This window comes from Ranitomeya variabilis, chromosome 8 (genome assembly GCF_051348905.1).
Source record: "Ranitomeya variabilis isolate aRanVar5 chromosome 8, aRanVar5.hap1, whole genome shotgun sequence".
NCBI classification, from domain to species: Eukaryota; Metazoa; Chordata; class Amphibia; order Anura; family Dendrobatidae; genus Ranitomeya; species Ranitomeya variabilis.
The window spans coordinates 40,876,301-40,897,623 of record NC_135239.1 but is presented as its reverse complement, the minus strand read 5'-3'; the positions used below and the strand labels follow the sequence as shown (position 1 = coordinate 40,897,623).

General features: G+C 45.6%; 1 protein-coding gene across 1 annotated transcript in view; it reads left to right on the top strand.

The window, feature by feature from the left end:
- LOC143788898 (histo-blood group ABO system transferase 1-like) overlaps positions 1-21,323 on the top strand; it is a 72,507-nt gene that overhangs the window by 18,340 nt on the left and 32,844 nt on the right. Inside the window, exon 2 of the mRNA XM_077278827.1 lies at positions 1,736-1,864. Within this exon, the coding sequence (XP_077134942.1) occupies positions 1,736-1,864 (129 nt within the window). The remainder of the gene's footprint in view (positions 1-1,735; positions 1,865-21,323) is intronic.

Genomic DNA, 21,323 nt, shown 5'->3' with positions numbered 1-21,323 from the left:
CTAACCACGGACACGTGTACAAGTGTTTGTGGGCAGGGACAGTACATTTAGCTCACGGCACACTGAGTTAGCATAGTGGAAGCTGGGACCCAGTCGGACCTTGGGATGGAGCACATCCTGCTGACGCCGAGGATTGCGGGCCCTAGGTCAATCAGGGTTGCCCCCACAGTCTACAGCTCCTGCACCTCCTTCTCTTCAGCCTCCATCTCTGACATGACCACATCAGTCACAAGCTGGAAGGACTGCCTCAGCCAAGCGGCAACAGGCTGTACTGAAGCTAATATGCTTAGGTGACATACCGCACAATGCTGAAGAGTTGTGGACAGCTCTGAAAGAGCAGGCAGATCTGTGGCTGACACCGCTGAACCTACAGCCAGGCATGGTCATGTGTGACAATGGCCTGAACCTGGTGGTGGCTCTGAGGCGAGCTCACACATATACCGTGCCTGGCCCATGTGCTTAACCTCGTGGTTCAGGGGTTTCTCAAAACCTACCCGGAGCTGCCGGATCTGCTGTTCAAATTATGCCGCCTGTGTGCTCATTTTAGAAAGTCAGCTACAGCTTCCGCCGCCCTTGCCGTGCTTCAGCAGCGTTTGCAGCTTCCGGCTCACCCACTGGTGTGTGATGTCCCCACAGGTTGGAACTCTACACTGCAGATGTTGGGAAGGATTTGTGAGCAGAAGAGGGCAGTTGTTGACTACCACCATCAACAAGGCTGTCGGTATTCAGTTCAGACTCCACATATAAGACCTCAGGAATGGACATGGATGTCAGACATATGTACCATCCTCCAAAACTTTGAGGACTCCACCAAAATGGTGAGCGGCGATGACGCCATAATTAGCATCACCATCACATTTCTCTGTGTTCTGAAATGCTCTCTGCTCACAATCAAAGAAGATGCATTGCAGGCGGAGTACGATGAGATGGAGCAAGGAACCATACAGGGTGATTACACACAGCCCAGCCTCATCTCATCCCAACGTGGATTGGTTGACAATGAGGAAAAGGAGAAAGAACAGGAGCTAGGTCCATGCGCTACAGACGGTACTACCTGCATAACTGTCATACCGTTTGTTCAGCGTGGATGGGCTGAGGACAGGGAGGAGGACATTAGGAGAGCATGGTCAATCGTCCTCTTGGCGAGGACACTGAAGTCTTGCCTGTTAGCAGTTTGGTGCGCATGGCTGAATTTATGTTACGCTGCCTTTCCTGTGACCCTGGCATTCTCAAAATTTTGGTGACACTTCTAGACCCACGCTACAAGGAGAACTTTCTATCTCTTATTCTTGAGGCAGACAGGTCTACTAAAATGGGGCAGTACCAGAAGGCCTTTGTTGCGGCATTATTAAAAAAATTCCCATCTGAAATCGCTTTTAAAGGGATTGTCTTGTTTCACCTTTTTAAAAAAAATAGATTCATTGGTATAGATAATAACAAACTGAGCTTTACTTATCTTCCCCAGTCTTTGTTGATCATCTGCAGAGGTGATCTCACTGGTTGGCCGCAGTGCTGTCGATGTGACATCACTACTACAGCCAATCAACAAAGCCTGGAGCAGTGGTGGAGAGACAGCCTTGGACTCCAGTAGGGTAGATAAAGCTTAGATTCTTATTTTATATGTTCTTCAATGCTAAGGCCTCTCTGTATGAGATAAAGTAATGTAGATACACACATATATGGGAAGAGTGTGGTATGTGTTATTTTGGCATCATTCTATTTTTTTTTTCAATAGGAAATCGGGTCTCAATGTTCTCACTACTTGGCTCGCCCCAATTATCTGGGATGGAATTTATAATATTAACATTTTAGATAAGCAACACAAAGGTACAAGAATTGGATTATTTGTATTTGCTGTCAAAAAGTAAGTATACATTGGAAACTAATAGTTTGTTATTCACTGCACGATGTGTCGTTCAATAGTTTGCTTGCAGTCCGACCACCCTTCAGATGTGCACTGGATGCTCAGTAATAGATCGTTTAGTGTAAAATTTTCTTTTGCTTATACATCAGGTGACGCCCGTAACAGCTGATTGGTAGGGGTGCTGTTTGCTGTGTTTTTGCATTTACTCATTGCTTTCTATGGGTGAAAAAGAAAAAAAAAATCAAGCCTGTTAATGATATTTCTGCAGTCTTGTAGCTTTTGCTGGTACTATAAAATGCGTAAAAAAATTCAGAAGACATGAAGAAAAAAACAATACATTTGTAATTGTTAATAGAATGGTTACTATGCTCACCATACAATATAATTTAAGTTTCCAATATAGTTGTTGATAAGATTACTGTGATACCCAATTTGGTTTTTTTATGCATTACTATTTTTACACAAGATAATGAATTAATAAGTAAATGTAAATAAATAAAGTACCATATGTCCCTTGCTGTGGTCCTGCATTGCACTGGCTCACCTGTGGTAATTTTTGGTGTGACTGGGGCGTCTTTGCTCCATCCCAGGTGTCATGGTCCTGGTTGGGCACTAGTGGATGCCCTTTCTCTCGCTGGTTTTACTGAGGGCCTCGACCCTCCACTCCAGTATTTATAGGCAATATTATGCAGCACACCGACCTTTCAAATTATGAATCTACCAGTTTTGTATCAATTCCAATAAAAAGACCAATAAAACGCCTACATAGCATTTTCAACATATTCCGTTTTTACTTCATTAAAAAAACAGTCCCACTAAAGTTTATCCTCTTAATATATTGCAATCATCATATTATACAGCACTGTGTACTTACAATTGCTCATTTTGCCTTTCTACCCAATTATTCCTCTCTTTTCCAGTAGATCTGTGACATCATGTGATTAAAAACTTACTAGCTGAATATAGCTGAATCCTAATAAGCCCTATATAAAAATGTAATGTGATGCCGGACGGTAGCCGTGGGTGAGGTACTTGTCTCTTATGCCCTGGTACATTTACATGAAGGTGGGAGTCCTGGGTGGGTGTGTGTAATTTGTCTAAAGGGGCAGGCTGCATGATGCTAGTGACTTCAGATGGCCAGAACCGGATGTTGAATAGTTTAATGAGGGATGCTGTTGTGAATTCCGCTCTTGGGCTTCCTCCGGTGGTTGTAAGTGGCACTTTTGTGAGTTCTGCTCTTGGGCTCCCTCCGGTGGTTTTGAGTGGAACTGCTGCTCCTTGGATTTAGCAGTCAGCAGCTGCTTCCACTGATCGTCTTTCTGGCTCGGCTATTTATCCTGGCTCTATCCTTCAGCCTGGGCCAGTTTTCAATGGTTCCTGGTTGGATTCACATCTCTGCTTGGATTTCCCTGATATTCTGACCAGTTCAGCAAAGATAAGTCCTTGCTTGTTCTTTTGCTGTCCACATATTGTGGACTTAATCGTTCAGCTCTTTCTATGTTTTTTCTTGTCCAGCTTGTCAATATGGATTTATTCAGTTAAGCTGGAAGCTCTGGGAAGCAGATTTACCCTCCACACCTTTAGTCAGGTGTGGAGATTTTTGTAAACTTTGTGGTGGATTTTTCTAGTTTTTTTTATACTGACCGCACAGTATTCTGTCCTGTTCTATCTATCTAGCTAGACTGGCCTCCTTTGCTACATTCTGATTTCATTCTGCGTATGTCATTTCCCTCTCCACTCACAGTCAATATTTGTGGGGGGCTGCTTTTCCTTTGGGGATTTTCTCTGAGGCAAGATAGCTTTCCTGTTTCCATCTTTAGGGGTAGTTAGTCCTCCGGCTGTGACGAGGTTTCTAGGGAGTGACAAGAACATCCCACGGCTACTTCTAGTGTTGTGATAAGCTCAAGAACTGCGGTTAGTACAGGTACCATCTCCTCCAGAGCTCATCCCATGTTGCTCCTAAATCACCAGTTCATAACAGTACAACTGGCCAAAAATGAATTAAATGCATCTCAAAAGAAGGAAAAAAAAAGTTCTGAGCCATTTTTTTTTTTTGCAGTCTGTTTTGTCTTTTTTTTCCTCTTAATCTCTGGGTGGTTCAGGATTTTGGCGCTGGCATGGATGTTCAGGGTTTGTTTTCTCGTGTGGATCAACTTGCTGCAAGAGTACAGAGTATCCAAGATTATGTTGTCCAGACTCCGGCTTTAGAGCCTAAAATTCCTACTCCTGATTTTTTTTTTGGGGACAGATCTAAGTTTTTGAACTTTAAAAATAACTGCAAATTGTTTTTTGCTTTGAAACCCCGTTCCTCTGGTGATCCCATTCAGCAGGTTAAGATTGTCATCTCTCTGCTGCGTGGTGACCCTCAGGACTCGGCATTCTCCCTTGAATCAGGGAATCCGGCATTGCTTAATGTAGACGCATTTTTTCAAGCGCTCGGATTATTGTATGACGAACCTAATTCTGTGGATCATGCAGAAAAAACCTTGTTGGCCCTATGTCAGGGTCAGGAAGCGGCAGAATTATACTGCCAGAAATTTAGAAAATGGTCTGTGCTCACTAAATGGAATGAGGATGCTCTGGCAGCAATTTTCAGAAAGGGTCTTTCTGAAGCCCTTAAAGATGTTATGGTGGGGTTCCCCACACCCGCTGATTTGAGCGAATCTATGTCTCTAGCCATTAAGATTGATCGGCGCCTACGCGAGCGCAAAGTTGTGCACCATATGGCAGTGTCCTCTGAGCGGAGTCCTGAGCCTATGCAATGTGATAGGATTTTGACTAGAGCAGACCGGCAGGGATTCAGACGTCAGAATAAGCTGTGTTTTTACTGTGGTGATTCTGCTCATGTTATTTCTGATTGCCCTAAGCGTACTAAGAGGGTCGCTAGGTCTGTTACCATCAGTACTGTACAGCCTAAATTTCTCTTATCTGTGACCCTGATTTGCTCATTATCGTCCTTTTCTGTCATGGCATTTGTGGATTCAGGTGCTGCCCTGAACTTAATGGACTTGGAATTCGCCAGGCGCTGTGGTTTTTCCTTGCAGCCTTTGCAGAGCCCTATTCCTTTGAGGGGCATTGATGCTACACCGTTGACCAAGAATAAACCTCAGTATTGGACTCAGCTGACCATGTGCATGGCTCCAGCACATCAGGAAGATTGCCGTTTTCTGGTGTTGCATAACTTGCATGATGTTGTTGTACTGGGTTTTCCATGGTTACAGGAACATAATCCGGTGCTGGATTGGAAATCTATGTCTGTGACTAGTTGGGGTTGTCAAGGGGTACATTGTGACGTTCCTTTGATGTCAATTTCCTCTTCCCCCTCTTCTGAAGTCCCTGAGTTTTTGTCAGATTTCCAGGATGTATTTGATGAGCCCAAGTCCAGTTCCCTTCCTCCACATAGGGACTGTGATTGTGCTATTAACTTGATTCCTGGCTGTAAGTTCCCTAAGGGCCGACTTTTCAATCTGTCTGTGCCAGAGCATGCCGCCATGCGGAGTTATGTCAAGGAGTCTTTGGAAAAGGGGCATATTCGGCCGTCTTCGTCACCATTGGGAGCGGGATTCTTTTTGTTGCCAAGAAGGATGGCTCCTTGAGACCCTGTATTGATTATCGCCTTCTTAATAAGATCACGGTCAAATTCCAATACCCTTTACCTTTGCTTTCTGATTTGTTTGCTCGGATTAAGGGGGCTAGTTGGTTTACTAAGATTGACCTTCGAGGGGCATATAATCTTGTTCGTATTAAACAGGGTGACGAATGGAAAACTGCATTTAATACGCCCGAAGGCCATTTTGAATACCTTGTGATGCCTTTCGGGCTTTCTAATGCTCCTTCTGTATTTCAGTCCTTCATGCATGATATTTTCCGCAATTATCTTGATAAATTCATGATTGTGTATTTGGATGATATTTTGATTTTTTCCGATGATTGGGAGTCTCATGTGAAGCAGGTCAGGATGGTATTCCAGATCCTTCGTGATAATGCTTTATTTGTGAAGGGGTCTAAGTGCCTATTTGGAGTTCAGAAGGTCTCTTTTTTGGGTTTTATTTTTTCTCCCTTGTCTATAGAAATGGATCCTGTTAAGGTCCAAGCCATTCATGACTGGATTCAACCCACATCGGTGAAGAGCCTTCAGAAATTTTTGGGCTTTGCTAATTTTTATCGCCGTTTCATTGCCAACTTTTCCAGTGTGGTTAAGCCCCTAACCGATTTGACGAAGAAAGGCGCTGATGTGATGAATTGGTCCTCTGCGGCGGTTGAGGCCTTTCAGGAGCTTAAACGCCGATTTACTTCTGCCCCTGTGTTGCGTCAGCCGGATGTTTCTCTTCCTTTTCAGGTTGAGGTTGACGCTTCTGAGATTGGGGCAGGGGCCGTTTTGTCTCAGAGGAATTCTGATGGTTCTTTTATGAAACCGTGTGCCTTTTTTCCAGAAAGTTTTCGCCTGCGGAGCGCAATTATGACGTTGGCAATCGAGAGTTGTTGGCTATGAAGTGGGCATTTGAGGAGTGGCGACATTGGCTTGAGGGAGCCAAGCACCGCGTTGTGGTCTTGACTGATCATAAGAATCTGATTTACCTCGAGTCGGCCAAGCGGCTGAACCCTAGACAGGCTCGATGGTCCCTGTTTTTCTCCCGTTTTGATTTTGTGGTCTCGTATCTTCCGGGATCTAAGAATGTTAAGGCTGATGCCCTCTCTAGGAGTTTTTTGCCTGATTCTCCTGGAGTCCTTGAGCCGGTTGGCATTCTTAAGGAAGGGGTGATTCTTTCTGCCATCTCCCCTGATTTGCGGCGGGTGCTTCAGGAATTTCAGGCTGATAAACCTGACCGCTGTCCAGTGGGGAAGCTGTTTGTTCCTGATAGATGGACTAGTAAGGTAATTTCTGAGGTTCATTCTTCAGTGTTGGCTGGTCATCCTGGGATTTTTGGTACCAGAGATTTGGTTGCTAGGTCCTTTTGGTGGCCTTCCTTGTCGCGGGATGTGCGTTCTTTTGTGCAGTCCTGTGGGACTTGTGCCCGGGCCAAGCCTTGCTGTTCCCGCGCTAGTGGGTTGCTTTTGCCTTTGCCGGTCCCTGAGAGGCCCTGGACGCATATTTCCATGGATTTTATTTTGGATCTTCCTGTTTCCCAGAAGATGTCTGTTATCTGGGTGGTTTGTGACCGGTTCTCTAAAATGGTCCATTTGGTACCTTTGCTTAAATTGCCTTCCTCCTCTGATTTGGTTCCATTGTTTTTTCAGCATGTGGTTCGTTTGCATGGCATTCCAGAGAATATTGTGTCTGACAGAGGTTCCCAGTTTGTTTCTAGGTTTTGGCGGGCCTTTTGTGCTAGGATGGGCATTGATTTGTCTTTTTCTTCGGCGTTCCATCCTCAGACAAATGGCCAAACTGAGCGAAGTAATCAGACCTTGGAAACCTATTTGAGATGCTTTGTGTCTGCTGATCAGGATGATTGGGTGGCTTTCTTGCCGTTGGCCGAGTTTGCCCTTAATAATCGGGCTAGTTCTGCCACTTTGGTTTCACCCTTTTTCTGCAACTCTGGTTTTCATCCTCGTTTTTCTTCGGGGCAGGTTGAGCCTTCTGATTGTCCTGGTGTGGATTCTGTGGTGGACAGGTTACAGCAGATTTGGACTCATGTGGTAGACAATTTGACATTGTCTCAGGAAAAGGCTCAACGTTTTGCTAACCGCCGTTGGTGTGTTGGTCCCCGACTTCGGGTGGGGGATTTAGTCTGGTTATCTTCTCGTCATGTTCCTATGAAGGTTTCTTACCCTAAGTTCAAGCCTCGGTTTATTGGTCCTTATAAGATTTCTGAGATTATCAATCCGGTGTCTTTTCATTTGGCCCTTCCAGCCTCTTTTGCCATCCATAATGTTTTCCATAGATCTTTGTTGCGGAGATATGTGGTGCCCGTTGTTCCCTCGGTTGATCCTCCTGCCCCGGTGTTGGTTGAGTGGGAGTTGGAATATGTGGTGGAGAAAATTTTGGATTCTCGTTTTTCGAGGCGGAGGCTTCAGTATCTTGTCAAGTGGAAGGGTTATGGCCAGGAGGATAATTCTTGGGTTGTTGCCTCCGATGTCCATGCTGCCGATTTGGTTCGTGCCTTTCACTTGGCTCGCCCTGATCGGCCTGGGGGCTCTGGTGAGGGTTCGGTGACCCCTCCTCAAGGGGGGGTACTGTTGTGAATTCCGCTCTTGGGCTCCCTCCGGTGGTTGTAAGTGGCACTTTTGTGAGTTCTGCTCTTGGGCTCCCTCCGGTGGTTTTGAGTGGAACTGCTGCTCCTTGGATTTAGCAGTCAGCAGCTGCTTCCACTGATCGTCTTTCTGGCTCGGCTATTTATCCTGGCTCTATCCTTCAGCCTGGGCCAGTTTTCAATGGTTCCTGGTTGGATTCACATCTCTGCTTGGATTTCCCTGATATTCTGACCAGTTCAGCAAAGATAAGTCCTTGCTTGTTCTTTTGCTGTCCACATATTGTGGACTTAATCGTTCAGCTCTTTCTATGTTTTTTTCTTGTCCAGCTTGTCAATATGGATTTATTCAGTTAAGCTGGAAGCTCTGGGAAGCAGATTTACCCTCCACACCTTTAGTCAGGTGTGGAGATTTTTGTAAACTTTGTGGTGGATTTTTCTAGTTTTTTTTATACTGACCGCACAGTATTCTGTCCTGTTCTATCTATCTAGCTAGACTGGCCTCCTTTGCTACATTCTGATTTCATTCTGCGTATGTCATTTCCCTCTCCACTCACAGTCAATATTTGTGGGGGGCTGCCTTTCCTTTGGGGATTTTCTCTGAGGCAAGATAGCTTTCCTGTTTCCATCTTTAGGGGTAGTTAGTCCTCCGGCTGTGACGAGGTGTCTAGGGAGTGACAGGAACATCCCACGGCTACTTCTAGTGTTGTGATAAGCTCAGGAACTGCGGTTAGTACAGGTACCATCTCCTCCAGAGCTCGTCCCATGTTGCTCCTAAACCACCAGTTCATAACAGGATGCCACTGTTTCAAAATAAAATCTTTTACTCAACATTAACTTGGAGGGAACTGTGTACAGTAGATAGTGGTTGCATAACTTCACATATGTTTTTTTTCACACACAGCCTCTCTACTTCTTCAAGTTTACTGGTTCCTGCCTCAAGTTTCTCTTTCTTCACCACCACCCAGCACACTATTACACTTCATTTATTGAGAGTTCTTTTCTCAACCGGCGGTTCTGTGTCCTCTTCCCTTTTAGGGGAAATAGTTTGCCGATATGGCCAGTACAAAGGGAAATACTTTGCCAATATGGCTGATACTTAGCTTCTCAGCTTGCTGACGCTTTGGAACTCCTGCCTAGAGCACTCTCTTCATTCTCTGTTCCATACTTGCCTGTTACTTCTTTGAGTTATAAACTCGGGGCTCTACTGCTTGGCGTCCTGTCCCAGGACTTTCTCTGGTGCATCAAGCTGTCCTTCTGTCACTTCTCCTTTCTTTACTCCGAATCTCGCTATCCACTGTCTCGGTCTCCACTCAAGTCAGGGACACCCAAGTCAGTCAGCTCTGCTGACTAGTCAGTCCTTAGGTCTGCTTCTGGAACACGCTGGGCCCTATCTAACTTCCTGACAGGAAACAAATGTAATAGTGTGCAGTTACTGAGTATGTCACCACGGAACAGACAGACCAACAGTTGAGGGATTTAGTAACAGGAATTTGGTTCTCCTCGCAGGGAGGAAGCAATGGAAAATAACTAGCAATAAAACATTGCAAAAATATGGGAGTCAAACAATATAACAGAATTAAGCAGGATTTCTTGAGAAAAGAACACTTATCAGTCTGATGAGGACTTGCTTGGAGGGTCGTCTTCTCCAACGTAGGCGCCGAGAAACAGCGGCACTTGTCGTCCCTCTATTGTCCGTGGGCTGAGTAGTCTCTATGAGCCTGCTGCCTGGGGTTTCGGGAGTTAATGTGGTATGCACAGGCTCTGAGTCTTTAGCTTTTACAGCACAGCCAGGAATCAGGGGCTCTGCACTGTTAAGTCTCTGTACCAGAAATCAGGGGCTCTGCACTGTTAAGTCTCTGTACTGGGAATCAGGGGATCTGCACTGTTAAATCACTGTACCAGGAATCACAGTCTCTGTACTGATACCGCGGGGACCAGGGGGTCGAAGTCTCTGCACGGGCCAATGTCTCTACAAGAGTCTCAAAGCGCCCCTCTCCAGTCACAGCAGAGTCCTCCTTAATGTACTCACAAGATGCAGTCTTTCTGGGCAGTCTCCCTCTATTTGTCCCCAGACCGGGAGTTCTCTCTCTCCCGGAGCACAGCTGCACCCTGCTCTGCACGCTGCTCAGGCTCCTCTGTCCCCTGCGCGAGTGCCTTTCCCGCTCTCCGCCCGTTTCCTTCCTGTCCCAGTCTCTAAGTCTGCCCCTTGGGGAACCTGCAGCACAGCTCAATGGTTCCAGGCACAGAGCCGAGAAGGTAACCGCCCCCAGACTCTTCTTGTGTTTTACTTCCTTACACATTCTCTGTACCTTCACTTTAGTCCTTACCATTCTGGGCAAACATTAACCCTAATTCTCTCTACTGTCCATCAAACTACAACACGGTCACTAATAAAGTATATCATAATACAAATTACACATCAAGGTACATTTATATCTATATATGTCTTCAAGGGGGAACATGGGCAGTATGTCCATCTCTGTTGTGAACTCTGTTTTTGGGCTCCCTCTTGTGGTCACAACTGGTACTGTGTGAGTGCTGTCTTTGGGCTCCCTCTGGTGGCTCTTTGTGTCATTCTGCAGGTCTGAGGCTTGATCAGCTGTCTCGTTATCTGTTAGCTGGTTTCCTATTTAGTTCACCTGGACTCTCAGTTGTTGCCTGCTGTCAATGTCTTCAGTGCTATTTTGGAGCTCTCCTGCAGTCCTTCATTATCAGTCTCTTCAAGAGAAGCTAAGTTTCTGTTTGTTCATTTTTTGATCATCAGTGTTCAATATGTTTCTTGGTTTATTATCTGTCATTGTCCAGCTTGCTAATATGTGATTTCCTCGCTTGCTGGTAGCTCTAAGGGGCTGAGTTTCTCCCCTCACACCGTTAGTTGGTGTGGGGGTTCTTGAATTCTCAGCGTGGATATTTTGTATAGGGTTTTCTACTGACCGCGCAGTTTCCTATCTGTCTTCTGCTATCTAGTATTAGCGGGCCTCATTTGCTGAATCTGTTTCATTTCTGCGTTTGTGTTTTCCCCTTACCTCACCGTTATTATTTGTTGGGGGCTTTCTATATCTTTGGGGTTATTTCTCTGAGGCAAGTGAGGTCTTGCTTTCTTTCTCTCTGGGGGTAGCTGGTTTCTCGGGCTGCGTCGGGACGTCTGGGAGTTTGGGCGCGTTCACCGGCTACCTTTAGTGTGTTTGGTTGGGATCGGGTTTTGCGGTCGGTCCAGTTGCCACCTCCCTAGAGCTCGTGTCTATTTCATAAACTTAGCTAGTCCGTTTTGTGATCCTCAGCCACTAGGATCATAACACATCTTCACACTGGTACCAGTTATCTTTCTTAGTTTTTCATATCCATTTGAGGAGGATTGTCCCTCTGCATGGGCCCTGGCTTTAGCTCATTGAGTAGTTGAGTTAACTAATGTATCCCAGACCTTGGTTACAGTTGAGAAATGATTGACTAAGGCTTCTACTGCCCCTGGTACTCTGACTGTTGCCCAGAGTGAGTCAGACACACCAGCTACACTGCACCAGCACGGCCAATCACAGAGACGATCTGTAATGCAGGTGTCTGAATGCAATGAGCAGAAATCATGAGGCATGAACAGCCAGGGGTTGAAATAATGCTATTTATATACAACAGTAACTTTAAACAATTAGTGTTAGTAGCTATGCAATTTAACAGTAGAGGGAATAACAACAAGTTTAGAATAAATGAGAAAGTCTTTCACTACTTGGCGTTAGTGTCCTTTTCATAAAGATGGTGCGTCCAGACTTGGAAGTCACCACGTGGATTCTCACTCAAACTCTGGCCCTAGCGGGGGTCACCGGGTTTTCCCGCTAGGCCGCAAGTCTCTTCCTGACGTAGCCTATTGAGGCCCTTTGAGCCTCCCACACACCAACTGGCCCCCTCCCAACCTGTGCTCCCATTGCCAACCGATCCCAATACCGTGATGGCCCTGCTCACTTGCACTGTTCCTCTGCAAATGCAGGCATGCCTCTCCTGTTGCAGTCTCCGTACACCTTTTCTCGGCGTCACAGTCTGCGGAAGTCTCTCAGGTTCAGGGCGGGGAGGTGTATTTGGGTCTCGGAGGCTTGACCAGCATGTAGGGATGGTGGTATAGTACCTCTTCTTCTCCTGCTCCTCATCACCACATCTGTGTTCTAATAGACTGCAAATGTGTTGTGCATGTGAGTGAATGTTGTGACAGGATGGTCAATAGGTGGCAGCAGCAGAAGGCACTAGAAGGGGAGCAGTGGTCGACTACAAGCAGGCATGGGCTAGTTTTGAGGGAGGAGCAAGTAGATAAGGAAACAGCGGCAGGAAGTAAGTGAGCAGAGCCCAGGCAGCCATGACCTGGGCAAGAAGTGAATAGAATGCAGTGCCTGCATTGCCATACCCAGGGCAAGGAGCAAATAGAAGCTGTATTGCAGAGATGAGGCAAGAGTAGGAAAATTGCAGACCTCTGGGACCAGAGTCAGTGGTTGGCAATATCATCCTGAGGATGCCCCGCAGAGGCAAATCAACACTACAGAAACAGTGTGGACCAGTGATGGTGTAAGCATGCTCAGACAAGAGGACATTACACACACTTAAAGAGAACACCTCATGTACTAATCTAATAGGAATACCTTCACCAAAGATCATGTACCAATAGAGAAAACAAAGGAATAATTTTCCAATATAGCAAGCTTTATTTACATTATCATAGGATAAAATGACATGTTACAATAACACCATTAACCACATATCAAAAATATGAGTACACATCAGATGGTATTATCCATCCATAGAAAATCTAGATAATTTGAAGAAATAGAAAGATGGAGTCACACATCAATATATATCACAGCCATTCCACTCACATTCTATAGAAGGCCCATAATTGTTAATAACAATCATCAGAAATAACTAACAACTACATATAGTATAATATCGCAATTATCAATTAACCCTATTCTGGCTATATAAATCACATTGTATTGGGATAGAGTGCATGTATATCACAACAGAGTTATATATCAAATGTAATGATTCCAATGTGAATAGCTATTGCAGAAACTGCAGAGGCGGTGAAACGCGTGTCGAGGTGCAGCACTGAGTCACACATCTTAAGTCATCATGACTACAGGTATATTGTGATGATTTCATGATGCCTCTGTATTGGAATATAATAACAGGTTAGGTGCAATAGCTATTCACTTTGGAATCATTACATTTGATATATAACTCTGTTGTGATATACATGCACTCTATCCCAATATAATGTGATTTATATAGCCAGAATAGGGTTAATTGGTAATTGAGATATTATACTATATGTAGTTGTTAGTTATTTCTGAGTTATTTATTTGATAGGTCACTATTGAAGGAGATAGGTTTTTCGGACAAGTTAGTTTCTACACTAATGAAAAGTAGAAAGTCCGTGACCACAAAAATCTATGGCAAAACCTGGAAAAAAATTTTGTCCACCTCCGGGGTAAGATTACAAGATGGCGTCCCAGTTGCTGAAATATTAGAATTTCTACAAAAGGGTTTAGATCTAGGCCTTTTTTCAGTAAGTACCTTACAATTACAGATAGCAGCCCTAGGAGCATTGTACTGTGAAAACAAAGCGCCAAACCCTTTGGTAACACTGTTTGTCAGAGCAGCCGCAAGGTCTAGACCAGTAACTATACATAGGTTACCAGCCTGGGATTTGAATCTAGTCTTGTCAGCTTTAACAGAATCCCTGTTTGAGCCTATAGAATCAATACCCCTTAAAATTCTATCACTTAAAACGGCCCTCCTGATAGCCCTAACATCGGCCCGCAGAATAAGTGATCTCCAAGCCCTGTCTGCAAACCCTCCTTTTACACAAATCGTGGATGATAAGGTTGTACTAAAACAGACCCTGCCTATCTACCAAAAGCAGCGTCCACATTCCATAGGTCTCAGGAAATAATCCTTCCTTCCTTCTGTCCAGACCCTAGAAATAAGAAAGAACAAAAGTTCCACACATTAGATGCGAGAAGGTGTCTAGTTCAGTATATAAATTCCACCCAGCAGTATAGGAAGGAAGGGTCTCTTTTTATCTGCTTCCAGGGACCCAGGAAAGGACTCAGAGCCTCTAAAGGCACTATAGCACGTTGGTTAACAGACGCGATAGCCTTGGCGTGCTCATCCGCCGGGAACGCCGTTCCGGAGGGACTGAAGGCCCACTCTACAAGGGCTATGACGACCTCCTGGGCCAAAAGGTCGGAGGTACCATTAGATCAAATCTGTATGGCGGCCACTTGGTCATCACCTTCAACCTTTTTTAGACACTACCGCTTAGGCCTAGCCTCTTCATCTGACTTAGCCTTCGGAAGAAGGGTTCTGCAGGCTGTGGTCCCTCCCTAAGCAATAATCTCTGCAATTCTCTCTGTGGTGTTGTCATGGGGGACTGAGAAAAGCATAGTTACTTACCGATAACTGTATTTCTCAGAGCCCATGACAGCACCCGCTTATTTTCCCCCCCTCATCACGTGTGCGGTGAGCACATTCTTTTGTACGAAGTGTGTTTTTTCTATATAGACATGGTGTTCACTTGTTAAGCAATATGATAAAATAGTATATTTTTTGTTGTGACTAACCTGGAGGACCTCCGATGCTCTGTAAACCAAACTGATGCAGGGGAGAGGTACCGCCCTTTTTATCCTGTAGGTTTCCTGTCCCTGACGGGCGATCCCCTCTCTCTCTGTGGTGCTGTCATGGGCTCTGAGAAATACCGTTATCGGTAAGTAACTATGCTTTTCACCAACCACAAGGAGTTTTGTGGGATTCTAGATAAGATATTGGGACATCCAGACAAATGTTTTCAGAAATGTAGACGACTGGAAAAATTTTACCCCTTCTTCGCGGAGCTGGTGGCAACTTTGTTCTCCCATCTGGTAGTGGACACTATGTATTCTGCCACCGATATACGTGGATGAGATGTGTCTAAGGGATGTGATCACGAATCTCTGTATAAACAATGGTGGATAGAGTTACTCGCCTGTTGTGAATTCCGCTCTTGGGCTCTCTCCGGTGGTTGTAAGTAGCACTTTTGTGAATTCTGCTCTTGGGCTCCCTCCTGTGGTTTTGAGTGGTATAGCTGCTTCTTGGATTTAGTATCAGCAGCTGCTTCCACTGATCTTCTTTCTGCTCGGCTATTTTAGTCTGGCTTTATCCCTCAATCAATGCCAGTTGCCAATTGTTCTTGCCTGGAGGCACGGCTCTTGGATTTCCCTGACACTCTGACCCGTTCAGCAAAGTTAAGTCCTTGCTTGTCCTTTTGCAGTCCACTTGTTGTGGACTTATTGTTCAGCACATTTATGTTTTGTTCATTTGTCCAGCTTATCAGTATGTATCTATTTAGCTAAGCTGGAAGCTCTGGGCTGCAGATTTTTCCCTCCACACCTTTAGTCAGGTGTGGAGATTTTTACATATCTCTGCGATGGACTTTTTCTAGTTTTTATTACTGACCGCACAGTGTTTCTTTCCTTACTGTCTATCTAGCTAGAATTGGCCTCCTTTGCTAAATCTTGTTTCATACTACGTATGTCATTTCCTTCTCTCACAGCCAATATTTGTGGGGGGCTGTCCTATCCTTTGGGGATTTTCTCTGAGGCAAGATAGCTTTCCTGTTTCTACCTTTAGGGGTAGCTAGTTCTCCGGCTGTGACGAGATGTCCAGGGAGTGACAGGAACATTCCACGGCTACTGCTAGTGTTGTGTTAAGATCAGGGACTGCGGTCTGTATAGTTACCACCTGCCCAGAGCTAGTCGCATGTCGCTCCTAAATTACCAGTCCATAACACTCGCCAACCTGTGCTCCTAGTCCTTATCAGCTGCGCGTGGTGGTCTGGAAGGATGACGCAGTGATGAATACAACTTTATTTACAGTACCTTGATGAGATGAGACGTCAGGGAAGATGAAGGAATGAAGATGAGGTAGGAGTGCGGACTGTATGTTAGAGCTGTTATAGAAGCACCAGATTAAAGATAATAGAAGCTCCAGGTTAGAGGTAACAAGAGAATCCTTTCTCCAGCTCTGCAGCACATGTGTGTTCTAAGATGGTACGGAGTACAAACAGGAAGAGAAGGAAAAAGATAGGAGGAGCTATAGACAGAGAGGTATTATGGGAAAGTACCATAACAAAATATTACAGTGTAATACAGCAATGGCCAGTAGATGGCAGCAAAGTATAACAAATACAATAGATGATAGAACTAAGTATATTACCTTTACATAAATGTCCATGTATGGCTGAAAGTCTATCAGAATAAACTGAACAGCACACTATGGTACCTAATTTTAAAAAAACTACCACCTTCCGTTTTGCTGAGTTAATGGAACTAAGACACCCTATGTAAAGGCGAACTGGGTCCAGGGTTAGGTCAGTGTTTGAAGCTAAGGATGCTGCACAGTGCCTAGGCTTTTTGCCGACACTCAGGTTTTTGAAGTGGTTATGTGGAGGGCCACTGGCCAGGCCCTATATTTTGCAGAAAGGCTAGCTGGGACATATAGTCATACTGGCAGCAGATAATGATGTCACGGTAGCTGAAGTGGGTTGATGGACCCCTCAACACTTCCCTCGTATCCACAACAAATGTCAATATCGGGAGGTGGCACTTGTGGATGGTATAGGACCCCCCCAGGGGGCACTCCTGTAACTGTGATGTCTGTGCAGGTTTTGGAGCGCCCGTGGTGCTTGTGCAATCTCAAGCAGCCAGACACGCAGGTGAACTTGTAAACATAACAATTTTACCGAAAGAGGTAATGGGGTACAGTCTCTCTCTTAAAGGCAAAGTTCACAGAATATTGTGGATATGAAAGTAATGGTTCTCTCCTCATGAGACAAGCGAGTTTATGGCCTATCTGGGTGGTTGGAGCACAGTTCTCTTTACTTGCTATTAGAGGAAGTGTTATGTGCAGTCCAAAAAATATCACACTGATGGAGGGACCTTCACAGATTGGCTCTCTGTGGAAACACACTAAAATATGGAAGTACTCACCGTTCCCTTTTGCAGGGGGTAGATTAAACAAAGTCTGTAGCGTGGCAGGTACATGGATCTGGTCCTGGCTACAGGCAAGCAGGATAACCAGCATGCAGGAGAGCATATGTGCAGTGTTATCCCTCCTGACTAGAAGAGGCTTCACTCCTTTGTGGAGGAGATTATGAGGAGAAAGACATTCTCCCAGCATGGACTGGCATGGAAAACTATGCTGGGAGCAGTAGTGTTTGCTCCCTCAGGCAGCTTGAACTGCCCAAAACTGGAAATTACCTCAGGAAGTGTGTGAGCCCTGAGCTGGGAGACTCCTCACAGCTAATTCTATGGCAGCTTATTGTGAGGAGAATAATCAATTAACAATAATCTTTATTTTGATATAGCGCTAACATATTCCGCAGCGCATTACACACATTATCATCGCTGTCCCCGATGGAGCTCACAATCTAAATTCCCTATCAGTATGTCTTTGGAATGTGGGAAGAAACCGGAGTACCCAGAGGAAACCCATGCAAACCTGGGGAAAACATACAAACTCCTTGCAGATGTTGTCCTTGGTGGGATTTGAACTCAGGACTACAGCGCTGCAAGGCTGCAGTGCTAACCACTGAGCCACCGTGCTGCCCTATACTTTTATGTACACACATTGGCCAGTCGATGGCAGCAAAGCACATTTATGAATCGTTGATGTAACAACCCTGCCTGCATCACTGCATGGCCTTCCATCCCCCACCTGCCTGATACATTTACTCACTCACCCCGTGCCATGCTGTGAGTTCTATCTGCTGCCAGCTCCATGCTGTGTGCCTCATGGCTGCTTGCACTGTGTACACTTCCTGGCTGTGTGCCTAGGGGGGCGGCGCTGGCAAATCCAGATACTTATTGAGACCTTGTGCACCTCCCTAAGGTGTCCCTGGCCAATTGCCTAGAGGCAGTGGCGTAACAACAAAGTTATGGGCTCCGGTGCAAATTTTCAAATGGGCCCCCCCCCCATCAGCCAAAAGAATTGACATGCTGCGGAAAAAAAAGCTACGAATCCGCATGTTTTTTCCGCAGCATGAGTACAGTGGGTTTTTTTTTCCATAGGTTTACATGATACTGTACACCGCATGGAAAACTGCTGCAGATCCGCAGCCAAATTTGCAACGTGTGCACATACCCTAAGAGGTTTAAAATAACAAACTAGGCTGGTACTTGGCTTTCCCTGCTCCACAGTGGACACTCTACTACGGCTCTCATGTTTCCAGGCTGCATCGGTGATATAACAACTACAGCACACATCATGGTTGCAACCAATGACCGGGCTCAGCAGTTCTGTAGTAGACTTGAGCGAGCCACTGAACTTGGTGATTGGCTACAGTGGTGATGTGTGCTGTATTGGTTGATGGACCTATCAGGGTCAAATTTTTGGCAGACCCAAACATGCTGCATCAATAATTCCTGTAAGAAGTGGTCTAGTATTACAATTCTTTTCCTAGTGACTGTAATGGAAAAAAAATAATGTGTATAGCTTACACAATCTTTTTGGATCTGTTTCAAAAGGCAAAATTAAGAAAAAAAATACCCCTTCTTCTGCCTTCTCTTTTCTTAAGTGTGTGTGGCACAGCCCAAAATCTGATCCAGGACCAGTGCAATTCACTATTGAATATGCTGACCATAAGGTTTCAACATCACATGACTATATCCAATAAGATAAAGGGTCCAACCAATATAGAACTAATTTGTGCTGAAAGGTGATTTGACAAATGCATATAATAAGGAGAGCAGTAGAGCAAGGATAATAACTGAAAGCGATGCGGAAGCTTCCCGCCACTACTCACATACAAATTATGTCTGCACACCTCCGGGCGGCTGCAAATAACAGGACAAATAAAGATCGGCTTGAGGGACCCCTCGGCAGCAGGAGGAGGAGGACGCAGCAACAGCAAGTTGCCGCTTTTTAGGTTTAAAAAGTGCAAGCTGCGGCACTCGGCCACTCACTCAAGCAGCTCCGGCAGCTGCCTTAGACCGGTCCTTTCCTTTGTGGCTGAAGGTCTGAAGGACCTGTGGACACGCCTCTCCAGGTCACAAGGTTGGATCACCTGACCGCATTGAATCCATCTTCCCCCATGTAACTGGAGGACCTGCGGTGACGGCTCCCTGCTGCGGGTCACTCACAAATGGTGGGTCATCATGGGTCATTCATTCTCCTTCACTACTGCCAATGGGGCCCCAAAGTAGTCCAGGCCCCGTTGCAGCTGCGACCGCTGCGACCGCGGTAGTTACGCCCCTGCCTAGAGGCCTCTGATACTTAAGCCGTCCTCACCCATTGGAGGACGCCTGAGCAAACAATTTCTCTCAGTATTTGCTACTGAGCTGCCAGGTCGTGTTCTGTCTCCTGTCTCTGAGGGCTGCAATACGCAGACCTATATCCGTGTTCTGTTTGTGTATTTGTGTATCCGTGTCTGTTCCTGTCTGTACTCTGGTCTATGTCCGTTCCTGTTCTTTGTTTGCTTGCCATTCCCACTCTGCTGTGTGTACCTCTGTGTTCCCTCTCTGCTCTGCTCACTACAATCAGTGGCTCTGCACCTCTCTGCTCTGCTTGCCACTACCAGTGGCTCCACACCTCTCTGCTCTGCTCACCACAACCCATGGCTCTGTGCTTTTCTGCTCTGCTCGCCACAACCCGTGGCTCTGTGCTTCTCTGCTCTGCTCGCCACAACCCGTAGCTCTGTGCTTCTCTGCTCTACTTACCACAAACTGTGGCTCTGCACCTTCTGGCTCTTGGCTTTGCCTCCAACGGCTCCACTCTTGGCTCTGCCTCCAGCGGATCAGCTCTTGGCTCCGCCTCCTTCTCTGCTCTTAACTCCGTGTTCGCCTTCTCTGCTCTTGGCTCCGCCTCCTCCTTCTTTGCTCTTAGCTCTACCTCCTCCTTCTCTGATCTTAGCTCCACTTCTTCCTTCTCTGCTTTTGGCTTTGCCTCCTACGCTTCTGCTCATGGCTCCGCCTCCTGTGGTTCGGCTTTGCATCCGCTCTTGCGGTCTTGCTCTATCTCCATTCTCCAACTTGCCATACAGTTCTCTACCTGTTTCCTTATATTCACCAGTCCGAACAGGTCCCTACCTGTTCCCATATATCTTCCAGTCTGAACAGGTTCTTACCTGTTTCTATACACTCGCTTGTATACCAGTTCCTACCTGTCCTACCAGAGTATCAGCCCTATACAAACAGTTAGGCCCAGATGCATCGTAAATGCCAGAAAAAATAGCGGTACTAAATAGTGACCCAACGTATGTGAAAAGATTCGAACTCCATAAATAATTCAAAAATAAGGAGGGCACATATGAGTAACTCAAATTTTAAAGGTATAACAAAGTACAAATTTTATTAAACAACATTTGTTAAAAACACATACAAATTGATTATCATAGATATTCAGGATAAGCAAACATTGCGCACATATAGTCTTAATCAAAATAGAGAGGCGGTAGCTGCCATATTTATATGATTATGCAGCAGGTAAGTAAACGCCATAGGGCACAGCAGGGGAGCAATAGGAGTAAAGCAAGTAGCTAATTGTGGCTCTGTGAAATACAGGGGCGGCACATATTGTGCTGTAGCGCAGTGCCCTAAATAACATGAAGGTAAAGATCGATCAGTATTAAGGCAAAACTTACCGCTGGGTGCGCAAAAAAACCCCGCAGGGAGTGGTGGATGACCCGACGCGCGTTTCATGTCCGCACTGGACACTTCTTCAGGGAGTATGCTGTGCTTATATGGAAAAGGACCTTAAGTAGTCATGACAACGTGTCATGTGGTGTGTCACAGGGCTATAATGAGCCAACCAGAGCGCGGCATAGTTGGCGCATGCGCAATGCGTACCGCAGGTCCTAGCATGGCAGCAAGGCGTCAGACATCACAGCGTGTGCGCAAAGGAAGAATTCCTTAGGCAGGCGAAGGAGGCCAACGAGACGCCCGTCGTCATGCCGGACCCGGGGACACCAGCGCGCACGCGCACAGCTGTGCGTGGTATTGTGGACAAAGAGACCGTGCAGAGATAAGGTAACAGTAAAAGCAACAAGAACAAAACCAACCAGACAAGTTATGCAGATATGCGGTTACATAATACAATCATTAGATATCAGTATAAGCAGGATCACAATAATAATGGTTGATATAAAATCATAATGAAAATGTTTCATGGTTAGTTCCTTGAAAATAGCGTGACACGATAGACATCTGTGACGTTGTGCGGTCTCAATGGCAAGATGGTGAATTTTTTCAGCATTA